We start from the raw sequence: 16,347 nt of genomic DNA, 5'->3' as shown, positions 1-16,347 counted from the left end.
CACAAGCAGAGTTTTGCGAGCATCTATGAGGAAATAAGCAGTGGTACCGTACTGTGTGTGGTAGCCAGATACACGACGTCTGTTCTCGTTCCAGTGTGAGTAACCGCATCAGACGTGTTGGCTCAGAGTTTAGGTTCGTCTGGGAATAACAAATGTCTCCGTTCCGCGATGTAATATCGTTGCTCAGTGTCATGGACATCAACTCAGATGTGAATGAATGGCTTTAAAGCAGATTGCATCGCTCATCAGAAAGGCCCCCCACGAGTTGCCGCTGCATACGTGGCCCACGGTTCACGGTTATTTGCTGACCGTATGTGTTTTGGTTTGGTTTGGCATGTTCTTCCTAGATGGATACACCACAGATGACATCGTGTTCTTCTGGCAAGGAGGCGACAGCGCTGTGACGGGTGTGGACAAGTTAGAGTTACCTCAGTTCTCCATTGTGGACATCCAGTTGGTCTCCAAGGAAGTAAGGTTTACCACAGGTGAGCGATGGACAGCTTCCATCAAATGAGTCAGTCTCGCATTTGTCCACCGTCCGTGTTCATAACGGCAAAAGAAGTAAATGTCCATAGCGGTTTGTACATTCGGAGACAAATTGCCTCCACTCGTACCACACACAATAACAAATCAACACCAGCACCCTTTTTTTCCTCATGATTCAATTGTTGTACTAATTCCATCTATTGGTATTTTTAATGTTCAGATCGTACCCTAAACGGTTTGTTTGCTTTTTTAGCTGCACGCTTTTACTGAGCTCTGATCTGATTTGACAGCTCTTCTTATACTTTGAATGTATTTATTATTATGTGTTATTATTTAGCTTATTCCTACTGAATGTAGGGTTAATATAGTTTAAATATGCAGTAGTGTGCAAAAGTCAAACTTTGCTGTTTGAATGACCTTTTTTCACAACTTTGACAGAGAAAAACAAGAAATAAAACTAGCAAAAAATATAAAACAAATGGGATCAAAACTTGATGAACAATTGTGCTACTAATTATATTAGAACGCAGATAGCCTCGAGGCATCGTGTCACTACCGACTAAGGAGTCGCAAGCAGAGATAAGATACAGTGGTCAATGTTGGAGTTGAGTGAATGAACCTTTCCGGCCAGAACGAATCTTGGACGGACTCGGGCGCTGGCTCGGTGTTTGTTTCCCGTATGCACAAAGTACGGATCGATACGTCACTGTGGGCTCCTCATACGGGCATCCTTTTTAAGATTAAACCCATCGTGCTTATCTCGATGCTTTCCCGAAGAAAGAAACTCAGTAAAACTATCGATGGAGTGCAGTGTTGGATTGAACTATGTTTACAGTCATCTTTTGAGTCTGCAAACTATAAATAAGGCCATACAGCTGAAGCAGAACGCTCTTGCCTGGTTGAGTTTATTGCTTTTTGCGTCAGCATTTTATGCACCTGCTTGTTTCAATGTAACTGTAATCGCATTTTAAAAAGGAATTGGACATTTCTCAGCCAAATAGCCACGAACATGACCGACTATAGCGCCTTAGAACGATGCGTTTTGTCCTTCAGTGTGCAGCCGTGCATAGCAATCACCTTTGAAAATGGCCTTTCAGTAATGTTTAGAGGACAGAGGGAGCGAGAAGGAAACAGCGAGCAGCTCTCTGTGACAAGTCTCAGAGGGATGCTGGAGTGGCCTGCTGAGATAGGCGCTTGCAGAAAAATCTGCCCTGTTTGCGACTTTGTGCCACGTTTAATTGGAATTGAACTTGTCCCTGGAAAGGAATCCATCGCTTTGGGGAAATGAAGCGCTCCATCTGAACAAATGGAGAAATGACTACCCCGCACGTTGTCGAGTGCAGAGTTTTTTTGGCGCTCTGACCACTTTCCCCCTTTTCTAATTTTCACTCTTCCCTGATCTTATCCACGCTGTCACTTCGTTGTTTCTGCTCACAGGTTCTTATCCGAGGCTTTCGCTGAGTTTCAGGATTAAGAGGAACATTGGATATTTCATCTTGCAGACATATATGCCCTCCATCCTGATCACCATTCTATCCTGGGTCTCCTTCTGGATCAATTATGATGCCTCTGCAGCTCGTGTTGCCCTGGGTAAGAATGACTTCCATCTTCAAATAGGGCCCCGTTTCAATTCAAACACCACCAGAGGAACCGCAGTGTCACACTGTAAATGATTGAACATTTCCAAATTATTATTATTATTATTATTAGTTGCCTTTGTTGTGGTAGTAGTTGCGGCAGTGGTAATAGAACATGTGTTTATATGCGATATATATATATATATATATATATATATATATATATATATATACCGATACAGTATTTTGACTGTATTTTTAAATTTGTGGAGCATTTTAATCCTCAACACTTATTAAAACTTTTGGTTTCAATATTAGAATATTTATTATTATTATTATATGTCAGCTCAGTAGCATCAATTCATTCTTTTGACATTTTTCGTTCTTTTTTCATTGTTCCTTGCCCAATAAGGGTTTTTTGTGAAAAAAATATTTTCTCTTGAAGAAGCATATCATATGCATGTGTAAAAGGCCTAATTCATTTTGAAGTAGTTAGTAAAAGGGAGATTTTACTCAACTAATGACCTACTGGAACTTAAGATGAGCGAAATTTGGCATACGCTGATTTTTGTGTATGCATGTGTGTGTGCGTGCGTGCGTGCGGCTGCACTCAGGTGTGACAACGGTGCTCACCATGACGACAATTAACACCCACTTGAGGGAGACTCTCCCAAAGATCCCCTACGTGAAAGCCATCGACGTCTACCTCATGGGCTGTTTTGTGTTTGTGTTCCTGGCCCTGCTGGAATATGCCTTTGTAAATTATGTATTCTTTGGCCGGGGCCCGGCACAACAGAAGAAGATCAATGAAAGGCTGAATAAAGTCAACAATGAGCGCACACGATACGAAGAGAAGCGCCTAAGGGAACAGGTTTGCATCTTCATCTATATTCGACTTCACTGCGTCAGTCAGACTTTAAGCAGGGGAAACAAAAACAAAAAAAAAGTGCAATGCATTTGAATATTTAAGACAGCTATTTTATTGACATGATTGAATAAAGGGGGCTTCCGCAAGCACCGTGTTACCACCGCGGCCAATTCACCAACCATCATCCATTGCGTTTGTCTCAAGCACTGATTGCTTTTTATCCAGCAACGCAAAGCCCCTTTTCATGGAGATAGCCCAACAGTGGTATAAACATTCGCATTTCTTACTTAGGCGGTGTCACTGTGGGCGTCATTCATTCTTACCCCGCTACCTTGTAGTGAGCAAAATACGGCATAATGAGGCTGAGGCCTAGCGATGAAGTTTCAGACTGAATGACGCCTCCTGCTTCTGTGTGGAAGATGCTAATGCTAATGCTAATGCTAAGCCTTTCTGTGTTTCATGCATTGTGTCATCAAGTGAAAATGTGCTGATTTGCCAGTATTTGACAGTCATTTTAATGTTCTCTTCATTTGTCTTTCACATTGCAAGGAGTCCATTTCTGTGCCGTTTCAAACCGACACCTTCAGGTCATTTACACAGCGAAGAAATCTGTATCTCGAGGAACAAAGAAAAGTTGGGGTACATGTATTTAGAAATCGTATAAGCTGTAGGCCATCCCTCACTACAATTCACTTGCTTCAAGTTGTCGAAGTGCCAAACTGGTTCCAAAATAGTTGGCTGCCACTTCACATGAAAGCGTCAGCACTTTTCAAATAAAGTGTGTGTGTCGTTTCAAAATCTCTGCAATGAATTCCACATTTGATACGAGCAAATCAGCCCAAGAAGGCCGCCTTCACAACAATCAGTGAGACATTGACGATACTTGACATTGCAGCTCGGGCGCGAATGTATTTTCTCATTTGGTCTTCACTCGGTGTTATTGTTGCTCAAGACCACATACGCTCGGTCGGTTACGCTAATAAGTACTGTACAAAACGTGTTCGTGTCTCCGACTGTTTTGGAACCAGGGTTCGCACCTCACTCATGTATGTCGCAATAACATCCCATATCGCCTCTGCATTGTGCTTGAGTTTGGAAATCTGGGGAGACCCCACACCACACTGATGCCTCCGTCTCTCGGCGTGTGTCGCAGGTGGACGCGTACGGCAACATTCTCCTCACCACTCTGGAGATGAACAACGAGGTGATGCCGTCCGACGTGGGCAGCAGTGTCAGTGACTCTCGGAATTCAGTCATGTCCTTTGACAGCTCCGGGGTCCAATTCAGGAAGCCCGCGGCGCCCCGAGATGGCTTCGGCCACCGCTCGCTGGATCGCGGCGCCGTGCGGAGCCGGGCCAACTGCCGACTACGGCGGCGCTCGTCCAAGCTCAAGTTGAAAATCCCAAACCTGTCAGATGTGAGCACCATTGACAAGTGGTCCCGGGTCATCTTCCCAATCACTTTTGGATTTTTCAACCTCATCTACTGGCTGTACTATGTGAATTGATGCGCATCCCACTAGGAATCATGGGCCATATTTTGAGAGCACATTGAATTGGCTTTGATACAGTTCCAAAATATGTTATACACATACAGGTTGAACATATGTATATGCATATTTCTATACAGTATATTATATTTATATATATACACACACACACACACACACACACACACACACAGGAAACCTGAAAGACTTTTCTGCTGTACAAAGTATGAATAGGATGACTTGAATGTTTAAAAAAAAAAAAGGCTTTGAGTTCCTTTTTCCTCCTGAAACCAACAAACTAGCAAAGACGAGATCCCCGCAGGGATTTTTGGAACGACAAGACCGCATGATATTTTTGCTACGAAAAAAGAAAAAAGACAAAAAAGAGAAGCAAAAGCTCTTGAGGGAGGGAGAGAAGATGCCCACTTTGACTTTTTCTTGATTCTGGTTGTAATCAGAAATCCTCTCCTGCAGCTCATGAAATCAGCCCGAGCGAGGTCCTCGAACACCTCCCCCCCCCCCCCCCCCCCGTCCCCCATGTAGCCCGTGGATACAAAGTGCACGAAGATCTCCCGGTTCCACCGTGTACAGCAACCTTGTTCGGAATACGCGTTGTTCCTTCGAGATTTTCTATTTTATTTCGGGTGGAGGCGTTCATCGATCACATTTGTGCACCGGTCAACGTAAACGTCAAATGACATTTTCAGGTGATGGCAGGGCGGCGGGGTGCACTTTTCGTTCTGGTTTAAAACAAGTGCTGATTATTGTAGATATGATTTTGTCTTGAAAAATACTGTGATTTCAGAGTGTGGGAAAATGTTCTAAAAGCTAGGGCATTACAAGATCCAAGTTTCGCATTCCTCATTTGGATGGTTTGAAAGAAGAACATTGTGTACATTTTCTCATGAACGTATATTTGTACTGTTTATTTCCTCTTGTTGATTGAGTTACACGCTCTTTCGATCACGGACGTCATATCCTGCTTTGTGTTTGCGAAAAAGGAAATGGGGCGGGCTGATGCGTCGCTTTTGTGATTCGTTGGAACCAATCCGCAGTGTAAGTGTCGCAATGATGTCCGTTGAACAGAGTCGACCTATCGGGCGGGCCACAGTTTTGTTACGTCGTGTTCACGGTTTATTTGTCTGTTGAGCATCTCTTCAGTGTTGGACTTGTTGTTGAGAAGCAGAAGTGGAATAGAGTAGTTCAAGGGTCACAGACCGGAGGTATGGATTCAACATTTTGAAGCCAAACGTGCAAACCCTCAAGTCTCAAGCTCACTTCAAATGACAGCCCAAAGTAGCCCTGTATTGTTTTGTTCTACTCTGTAATGCAAATGGTAGCCTCGGAGTTGGTTTCAGACTGGAAAATCCAAACTTTCAATTTTGAAAACAAAAAAAAGACACTTAGACTGCAACTACAAGGTCTAGACTCCGCAGCAGGCAATAAGAGGATATTTGTATACCTGCCCAACATACCTTCCCTTTTAACTTTAAGGGCTCTATTTTCCTAGATGGCGTAGCTGAGCTGGAGCGTAAGCACTGGCGTAGCTTGATTTTCGTGTAGGCGCCTTTGCCGATTTGGCACACTCGCCTGTGTCGGCTCAGAGCGGGCGTGCCCTTGGAAATTTGATGTTTCAACTTACGCCTACCGGGACCAACGGTGGCTAATGTCAAGATGTACCACCCGTTGTTTTTGGACCCGTTTAGAATTAGATCGGTGGAATATTTTTGCTCGGCACCGAGACGTCGCGCCGCATTTAAGGGGAATGAAATGAGGCGCTTCGATTGGACAGGATGAAAGTCAACTGAACACGGCCACACCAGCGCAGATGTGCCGCTTTTAAATGCGCCGGGGCTTCGCGAACTTACCGAAACTGGGTCTAGGCTGCCTGCTCGCGGAGTTAGGCCAAGCAACAGCGCTGGATTTAAGCAGCCACGAAAATAGAGCCCAAAGTCTCCCATGAGAAAGTCAACGTGAGTCGATTCTGCATATTGAAAATTGGAATGGGAATATCTGAATTGCCGCCCCGCACGATGTATTTATCCATAATTGGTCAAGTAGAAGATTCAGGTGGTCAGCTTTTGTTTTTTTCAAGCATATTGCAGATGTAAGCTAGTGATTAAAGATGCTTATGCTTTGCAATGTCCATGTTGCTAGATTATCATTGATCAATGTAGAAAAAGGTGGCATGGGTTGTGAAGGAATGGTTCACATCATAGTACAGTTTTCATTTTGGTCGTTTTGCTAAAAGTGGATAGTTGCAAGAAAAGTATTTGTGTTTGTATTTGAAAAGCAACTCAAGCATCAACTGTTGCGCTCTTTTTCACGTGAGCAAAAAAGCAGCCCTTGCATGCGTCACATTACGTTCCCCTGTCGTCACGGCTTTCCGGGTGCGGAATGAGCACGTTCGCCCCGAAAGCCGTGAGGAGTTTATGTTTGATGATGTGCTACTAGCACGTGCGCTTCTACAAGAGAGAGCTTACGTTGGTTTAACATGTCGAAGGTGTGGAGGAGGGGGCTGTTGATCTGAGTTCAATGTGACTTGTTCTTGCCTCGAGTGTATATGTGTAATTACATGTAATTACTGTACTGTAAATATGATATCTTTCACTTAATAGTTCTGCATGCATGAACAAAAACACGGCAGTTGGCAAATACCAACTCGCCTCACTGCTAACGGCATGGACAGCTTCTCTAGCATTGGCATACTTCTTGCAAACAAAACCGAGAATTCCCCCCCAAAAAAAACAAACAAAAGGACGCGTGTTGACAAAATAATGGAGAATTCAACAAGTCCTCTCACAGTGATGGAGTTTGCGGAGACTGTTGAGGTTCGCCTGCCCCCCAAGGGCAAAGCTAATGTCGACTTAAGCTTCGGCTCACTGTCGGCGAATGGGATGGAGTCGCCTTGAATGAAATGAGGCGTTTACCTCAACCATTAACCAATCACTAATTCACCTCTCTTTATTTCTACATATATATATATATATATATATATATATATTGAACAAAAGGGCATTACGGCCAAGCGGCTAGAGGAGCAGGATATGCCTTAAGAAGGCGAGGGGGATGTTCTTTCCTGTTCCTCGAAAATACGACGCTGTCGTGTGCCCTTGAGCAAGGTACATAGCCAAGTCCTCGTGCAGCCGCTCCCTTACCGGCGATAGACCTTAACGTGTGCAGTCCGTAAAGAGGGATTTTCCAAACACTGAGCCAATAGAAAAGGAGCCGAATAAAGTCCCAATGTCAAATGTTGTTACCGTGAAAGCGCAGGATAAGACTGTACGTGACAACAAAAGAGGCGCTTTGTCTGGTGCTTTCTCAGGAACGCACATTAGACCGTTCATATTCATGATGATCTTCACGAAACCTGGAATAAGGCGGAACTTGACGAGATCCTGGACGGTCCTCATCCCAACGCAGGCAAATATGTCTTCCTTGTAATATTCCGACATTATTCTCCAAAACATGCAATTATTCACCAAACATTCCGACTTTATTCTCACAGCATTTGGCCCTAGCCGTTTTTTTGTACGACATCAAGCAAAATAGTACAAAGTGCAAGGTCATCGACTGATAGTAGGGATAATGAGTATTTCCTATTTGAAATGAGCTTGAATCAAAATGAAGCAGGCCAATTTCATCCACCAAAGCCCAGACCAAGGCTGACATGCAGACTTCTCACTGTTGGAAGAACTTTAGTTGCTGCATTCATTATTTTGTGTACACCAAGCAAGGTTTACTTTTGCATGACCTGACCTCTGGAAGGTTTCTTTCCTTAACCTCGTCCTATTTCTTAGTCGGCATCATATGATTCATCACCGCAGCCAGGACGAGAAGGATCCAGTGTTTACATGCTCAAATTGCACTTGTTTTACAGCCAGCTCTATTCAATCTTGTTCGACAAACCTTTCGTCATTAAAAAAAACAAAACAACAAAACCATACAAATAAGACCAAATGTAAACACGGAACGAACATGTTGGGATTCATGTGAATCGCAGCGCAAATGCACCGCAGCTTGTCGTCAAGCGCACAATTTGATCGGGTTCGGCACGCCCTGACCGGCTACAAAGGATGGAAAGGATGCGGCCCACATAAGCCATGTGAGCGGGTGTTCCCCATATTTTCCCTGTGAGGAGCTCCCTTTGGTTATTATGGGCTGTTGTTGATTGCCATTTGGCGATACTTGCCAGAAGCTTCCCACTTAACACATCATTGTGCCTCCGTCTTTTCCGTTGCGCTTGCCGAGCAGGGAGACCAGCTCACGGTCGGTAGAAATTGGCGAAACGCACGCGATACAATCCGCAAAACCAGCCCCTTCGTTTTTTGGGACTCTAAATTGATAACGTGTTTGGCCTCATTCCTGTGTTCATTTATGATTTGTTGTATTTGTTGCATTTGTTATGGATTGTTATTCTTGTCGTTGTTGTTGTTTAATCACGAGAAAGCAAATGTGATTCGTCGGCTATAACTGGCACCGGAAGAAAAACAATGCATATTTGTTTGGGTTTTCCTTCACATTGGAGCGCTTTTTTCAGTTGTTTAATGAGGTGTTTGATTTCATTTGGAGTATCGTACCCATGGAAATCAACATTTGTGTGGTATGATCTTGTATTATTTCGTTCTTTTGTCAGTGCAAATTAATGTTACGGTGTCAATCAGCTTTTGTAGGTGTTTGAACAAAATGTGTTTTTTTTACAAATACAAGGTGTTCAAGTATGTGGTATAAAAAAAAAGGGTTATCATTCAAACAACGGACTTTTTTTTACAAATAAAGGCTTATACAGTAAAAAGGAAAAAAAAGCTATGTCTTTTCATTTGCCCTTTGAGGACTAATAAAACATCAGTACTGTACATTTTCATTTGCCTGAAGTCTCTCTTGCAATATTAGTCCCCAAAAGGTGAATAGCTGCTGAGGCTGCATAAAAACAGCGGAGCAGCAGGTATCGAAGATGGCTGTTGGGAATTTCTGTCGGCGTACTCGCCATACAAGTCGTATTTCAGACAAATAAGAGAATTTGAAGGCAAACACTCGAATTTCATTCACTCGAGACACGACATCCTTTATATCCATCTGTCCTGAATAAAGATGCAAAAGAACGACCGCTGACAAGTGTAATATTTGCACAATTGGATTGTTGTCAAACAAAAGAACAGTCAAAGTGATCGACTTACTTGACTGCGGGTGGGACAAAGTGGCACTGCGGCAGGGGCACTCAAAAGTCGTCGATAATGAATTGGTTTTGTCAGAAGGACTATGCACTGTGGTTAGCGGTCAATGTTTCCCCAGGACACCGGACATGCTCTCTCCCCAGGATGGGGCCCAACGGGAAAAGTTCGGCGCCCGTAGAAGGTGAGGAGAAGAGAACGGCCTCCAAACCAGAGCGCACTTAGAGCGGAGCAGAAGCCACGTTGGAGGGAGACGTCGAAAACATTGCGTTGAATTGCAGGTTGATTGGAGACGTGCCACTGAATAAAGCACACACGCACACTTTAAAGCCGACAACCTTTATATACTGTATAACTTTCAATAAAAGCACAGAGAGATTCCGGCGTCGAAGATGCTTTCTGTTGATGTCGAGTGTCGGCGAATGATCCCACGTAGCGGGTCGGCGACAGCCGACGGGCGCAATCATCTCCGCCCCTTCTCGGCCTCGTCCACCGGAGACCTCGAAATGGCTCCAAGGTGCCAATGTGAGTGACTACGCGCGTGTCACCTCTGCGATAGACTGCTGGCGTCCTTGGTGAGACTTGCCCGCATGCTCAAACGCATTTCACCCCCCGACCCCACGACCTCAAACGGGATTAACGGTTTAGAAAATGGACGGTTGAGTGTCTCTCAAGTCAAACCCGGATCACTCCCATGTGCACTCAATATTCTTTTTGCCAACACAGACAACAAATAAATCCAATCAAATCCAATAACAACAGGCCTTTCGAGTCGTTAACAGTCACAGTTGCGGGTCGATGCTTTCGTAAAGTCACGTGTTCCGGGCGTCATGAAAGATTTTTGAGCCCAGACGTTACGCTGGACTGTCATGAACTGCGGCCCGGTGTCGCCCGTGTGTGCGAGCGCATACAAACGACACGCAGCGGCGAGGACTTCCACGAAGCAGCTTGAGGCGACACTCGCGATTTGACTTACACTGACGCTAGTGTTTGAACAATCGGCGCTTAGAGACCCGTTCTGCCTTGGGAGAACAGCGCTAGCGTCGTTCGGACGCTCAAACATCAAGCGGCGGTTCCCAAACCTTCAACATATTTTACGAGCAACCGACCGAGTCGCCACCGTGCCGGCTTGTTTTAAACAATACGTTTGAAACAAATACAAATACAAATACAACTAAAGAAAAAAAACCCAAAAAAAGGCTTCATGGTTGCTGTATGGTTTAGGGATAGTTACTTTGGGTGGCAGACCGGGTACACCGGACCGGTCACCGACCAATCGCAGCGATTAGAATAGAATAGAAATATAAAGCATCCACCCAACAACCCACAACGGAAGCCTCAGACAAATATGACCCAGTTCCCCCATTGGCCCTCTTTTCTGCTTTATGTCCTTTCTTTTTGAAGACATAAATGATGCACATGCCAAGAAGGAAAGGCCCGCCTGCGCCGGCACAGTCGGAGGGGAAATGAGCATTATCTTCACTTCGACTGACTAACTACGATTTAGTCACGTATGCATTTCCCCTCTCAATCTGTTGTTGACGAATTCGTTGGCAGTTGCCTGTTCTACGGTGTGCGTGTGATCGATCACGTGCACGTGCGCATGAAATGCGAGGGGAAAAGAAAGTTACAAAAAGATCGCCACTCGTTCGGAACCTCTCAAATGTCAAACAGTTGATCAATGACCGTAATTACTCTCATTGAGCTTCGGACGACGAAAGTCTACACATATTAGCGAGACTAATTGAAGGTCGGGGGTCAAATATTGATTGCAAGGAGATCATCCGACCTTAATACCCGGACAGTCGATATCACCAATATGTGAGCAGGTCACAGAATGCTGCTGCTGTCAAGAAGTTGGTTTCGTTTAGTAGTTTGCACGTCCCCAAAATGATAGCGTTGTGAAAAGGGATGCGATTGGCTGACGACCAGACGATTCGGGGTCTTTGCCCAAGATAGCCGGGATCGGTTCCGGCGCGCCCGCGACTCAAGTGAGGAGAAGCGCCACCGAAAATGGATGGAGGTCATCTGCTCATGTTGCGTCACCCAAAAAACCCTAAGAAAGCACAACAGCCATTTTTCCTTTTGCTCGTCCATCTCGATGTCCAAATGCGGATCACGTCGCTGCATTGTCTGCTGTCAGCTCGAACAAGCGTCTGCGAAATGCCATTGATTTGAACGAGAAAGACAAGACAGGAAAACGAATAGGAACAGTTTTGCGTGCAGTTGTGCGGAACCTTCTCGGGTCACGTTGCGCACCCTAACCCTCCGGACACAAGGCCGCTTTAATGCTCGGGTCAGACTCATTGATTTCTTCGAATGGACTCACAGCGGCCTGGACTCCGCACTTTGACAGTTGATTACGGTTGCCTTCAGAGGACCAAGGCCGTCGACGGCGTTTCCGACGTGTCCGAATGTCCAGAAATTCGCTTTTTACCATCGACATCGTGTAATAAGGTCCCGTGTAGCACGTCTAGCACCTCGACAGCAGCGTGCAGAAATGGGATTGATTTGAATGAATGATAAAGAAAGGCAAGTGCGCTGCTCCCGAATTTGCCTGCAGTTGTGTCTTTGTTTGCGCAGGTAGGCTCTTTGGGAACCGGAGCGTTACACCTCCGCTCGGCGGACGGATACGGAGCGGCGCCGTGAAATGCGCCTTCCGTTTCCGTGTTGGATTGTCAGCATCAAATATTGAAAGGATGCATTCACATGGGGCAGGGATTGATGGCAGAAAAAGAAGAAGCTGGCAGCAGTTCGGCTTACTGACTTTCCATTTTCTTTATTGATTGATGACTGACTAAATGTGACCTCTCGAGTCATACGTTACAGTCACTGTTTTGACCTTTAAAAAGGTCATTCAAGTATTCACCAGGATGCATTTCAATATCTTGAAATCGTTACACAAGATGAAAGTTTCAAAAAATAAATTACAACATTAGCTTGTGAGAAGCTTTGACTTTTTCCAATTCAGAACAAAAACAAGCCAACAGATAAAGTCAACATTTCCTCGCCTTGACTTGGCACTTATATCGAGAACCAATCCATTCGTCAGTCAATAGGCAGTTCGATGTGGTGCTACAAATCAAGTTCTTTCAGTAAATGCATCAAATGTCAAGCCGCACGCTTCGTCCGATTGCGTGGCCACGGGCTTCTGCAAAAGACGGAAGGCGGAGTCGAGCGGAAACTCTCTGAGGCTCGTAAGTTAGGAACATTTATTGTATCTTCTTCACGCCATGTGACCGTCACAAGATCACTTGATCAAATCCTCCTCAAGGCATCTTTTTCGTTAACAAATCAATGAACAATGGTCAGTGTGTAATATTAAGACTCAAATTCCATCGTGATGTTTGGACTGACAGTGGAAGCGGGAGGCTTGGAATTTGGACTTTGCTTGGCGTTCAAAAAGAAGTTCAACCAAAAAAAGACTAAATGAATACTGAAAACATTTACTCCAGCTCTGTTGTCCCAGAAGTCGTCGTTAGGTTGATGTGCGATGGCACGTAGAAATCGAAGATGGCAGCCATCGACGGGGTGCGGGAAGCACCGGAGCGCCGCAAGCTGAGCGATGAATCCATTTTCCCAAAAAAAGGGTCTGACCTGTCAGATCGTGGGAGCTGCTATTAAGCCTGCTTGTTTGCATTAATAGATTACAGCTACAGCTCAATAAATGAGAATATGTGTTTTTATTTTTTTTTAAAAAGCACTAGTAGATTCATTAAATCTACTACTGGGGCAAATTTCTATTTCAGTGTGCGTTTATTTTCCCATGAATAAAGGTGCTTTCAGTGCAAAATGAGCCATACAGTTCAAAGTCCAAAGCTCCCGAAGGCGTGCCTGTGTTGCACCGTCTACTGTGGCATTGCTGCGCCATTGGATTTTGGGTGTCGTGATCTGGTTTTGTTGACCGGTTTGTTGGGATTAGATTGTTTTGTTGGCTTTGGTTTGTTCTATCGAGTCTGTCTCGTCTGCTCGACCTTGTGCCAACCAATCAGCTCCCTCACGCCACTCGTGACTTGTCCACGTGTGCCTCGTTGTCTCGTCAATGTCTTTCTATAGGTCGTCGTTCCCTTGTCACGTTTTTTTGTTTTGTTTTTTTTGGGGGGGTGGGTTGCATGCAGTGAGTTTATCCCTCATGTTTTTCTCACTTTTTGGACTTTGTTCATTTCATATTTTGGATTCATTCCGCGTGGCTTTTTGAAAATCAATACTTTCTTTTGTGATTCCTGCACTCCCACTTTGCCTCCAAGCGTAACAAACACTGCACGCGACAATATTGTTAGCGCAGATGTGAGGTCAAATGACCACTTGGAAATGTTGAGCGACACTTATTTTGTGCTGTACGCAGTAGGACAATGAAAAATGCAACGCAAAAGAAAGTCCAGGTCCAATTCATGCTCTGTCACCTATAGCAACACTTAACTGAATTTGTCAGAGGACAAAAGAATCAGGAGCCGTTGCGCCCGCCCGCCCGCCTGCCTGTCAGTGTTGCACTTTTTTCACAAGGTTTAGTTGGCCAATTGTTGCAAAACAAGTGCGTCATGCTCACGTTTTGACGCCGATACAAGATGATAGTTCAGTGTGACTGCATTTGTTCACACTCTCTTCTTCTTCTGTGGGAGCCAGATGATGTTTCACCGCTTTGAACCATCGGGATTTGAGAAAACTGGATTTTTGTATTTTTGAAATTGCGCAGCCCATTGTGTGATGGGCGACCTGTGTTTTTGTGATGAGGGGAATCAGCGTTTGCTCATCTGCTCCCATCGGCATCCTCGCCTTGTTTTGAAAATCGAAAAGCCTCTTCTGCCACCTGCTGGTTATCTCGTTGTTCCTTAAACTCGTCTGTTTCACAGTGCAGACTGTATCTGCCTACAAAGGAGACATCAGCAATGAGCTATTGTGCAAGTATATATCACAAATAGTCGTAATAAAATCTCGTCAAGTCAAGTCGGAAAAACTACTCCTATGTGCGGCGCCAACCCGAAGTGCTGCTTCACCTTCACATCTCCTCAGAGTCGACGACGCGTTGTTCTGAAAGCAGCAGTCACTCACTTTTGAGGGGGGAGGCCCGTTGCGGGCCCAGCAGAGTCCACAGTCTGTCCCAGACCGATTTATCATCGCCTCTCGACTCAGCTCGGGAGTCGTCACCGTGGGCCGGCGGTCATTCGTTATTAAAGCCGTATTGGTTAGTGGGATAACGACACCGTGCCGATACGGGACGTGTTTTCTCTTTCGCGCCGGAGGTTCATCGAGAACAAATTGATTGTTCAAATAATCGACAGCCATTTTGCAGACCTCGTTTCATTTCGTTTCAGCCTCTCGACAGGAAATATTCTCCGATTTCTGTCGTCCTCCGCGGAAGCAGATCGATGAGCTTTGCGTTTGATCAAAATAAGACATTTGCAAAGATCTGCTCGGACATTGGGAAAAAAGCCATCGCCGTCATTGCTTCCGAATGAGTTAGCGAGCAGGGCTAGCCGGGCTAGCCGGGCACGTGCGCACGCAGGCCTCAAGTGGTGCTCGAGTGCCTGCCATTTTGCCCTGGATGGGAAAAGTGCCTTTTTCTTCATTCATCAATATTTTTCAATGATATGAGATATATAGAGGCTATCAAAAAAATGTTTGCTATTTATTTGGAGTTAACCAGACTCGCTTTAAATGTGTGTGAAAACGGCCAGGTGGAGATGAAATGACCTTCATTTCTGATTTACAAGACGAGCAAGGCAGAGTTAGGAGCTGCTACTAAACGACCGGCCAAGTCGCGCAAAAAACCAATTCCATCGACAGGAAATCAGTTTCACAATGCTCGGGCCTTCACCCGCTGCATCCTGTAACAGGCTGCGTTGACTTTTAGAAGCTTCAGACATTCACTCACCGTGGGTGGCTCTTGAAAGAGTTCCCAGTTTCATCTACGAGTCTTGTTTCCAAGTGATCTTAGTGTTCTGCATTTGGCGCACTTCTCAATCAAATTTTGTTCTGCAAGAGCAAACGTGACGCGTCCTGGAAATAAAAACGCGAAGCATTAAGTCAACCATTGTCGAGTCTATTTGAAAGCTGACTTGAATATGTAAATTGTCAGTATTATACAATCTCCTGTATTATTTGCCAAATCCTTTCACATTCCTTTGCATTCCGGTTTTTCCCAAATGCAACATCCTCACACGCACGTATTGATCGAAATGGTCGCCTCGCATGGCGTGATTATAGACGTCTGAATGCTCTCATTCGCGGCGTTACCAGGACAACATTGCAGGCCTCAGTATGCTCAGCTGTTTCCATGGTTACTACAGCAGTCTCCTCGTAGTCTGCGATGGCAACAAGAGTACGACTGTGACCGCATCTTTGTGCTTTGTGCAGTCCTCTGCATGCAAATGTCTCATCTGTCCTGGCACCGTTCGAAACAATTCAAGCGACACACACACTAACACACTAAACACTCATGTGTTTAGGTACCCATGTATATCGGTGGGAAAAAATCTGTCTTTACAATATATACCTGTACAATTGTCAGGGAGGAACAGACCTCGTTGAACTGTTGTGCAGTAGAAATCTAGACTAGAATAGAACATATGACTGGCATCGAGAAGAATTGTTGTCCCTTTTAAAAAGGAAGGACATGTCATGTCACCGTTACAACCAGCAGGGGGCATCGCGCATCCATTCCATTTAGCTGCAAACACATCACGTGGGAGCCAACAAAATATTTCAGGAATATTGATATCCATGACATATTCAGCTCCAGTAGTTTAGTGTTACATG

The 16,347-nt window shown here is 44.9% G+C and overlaps 1 protein-coding gene across 2 annotated transcripts in view; it reads left to right on the top strand.

Annotated features, from left to right (window-relative positions):
* Positions 1 to 9,276, top strand: part of gabrb4 (gamma-aminobutyric acid type A receptor subunit beta4) — a 39,328-nt gene extending 30,052 nt beyond the window's left edge. Inside the window, exons 6-10 of one of the 2 annotated variants that reach the window (XM_061752192.1) lie at positions 348 to 485; positions 1,924 to 2,076; positions 2,678 to 2,934; positions 3,481 to 3,570; positions 4,085 to 9,276. In XM_061752192.1, coding sequence (XP_061608176.1) covers positions 348 to 485; positions 1,924 to 2,076; positions 2,678 to 2,934; positions 3,481 to 3,570; positions 4,085 to 4,438 — 992 coding nt within the window. In that variant the 3' untranslated portion in view covers positions 4,439 to 9,276. The remainder of the gene's footprint in view (positions 1 to 347; positions 486 to 1,923; positions 2,077 to 2,677; positions 2,935 to 3,480; positions 3,571 to 4,084) is intronic. The other variant, XM_061752193.1, reaches the window with a different exon arrangement.
* Positions 9,277 to 16,347: the final 7,071 nt, after the last annotated feature.

This window comes from Phyllopteryx taeniolatus, chromosome 17 (genome assembly GCF_024500385.1).
Source record: "Phyllopteryx taeniolatus isolate TA_2022b chromosome 17, UOR_Ptae_1.2, whole genome shotgun sequence".
NCBI lineage: Eukaryota > Metazoa > Chordata > Actinopteri > Syngnathiformes > Syngnathidae > Phyllopteryx > Phyllopteryx taeniolatus.
The sequence above is the reverse complement of the archived record's forward strand: the minus strand, read 5'-3'. Positions and strand labels throughout refer to the sequence as shown.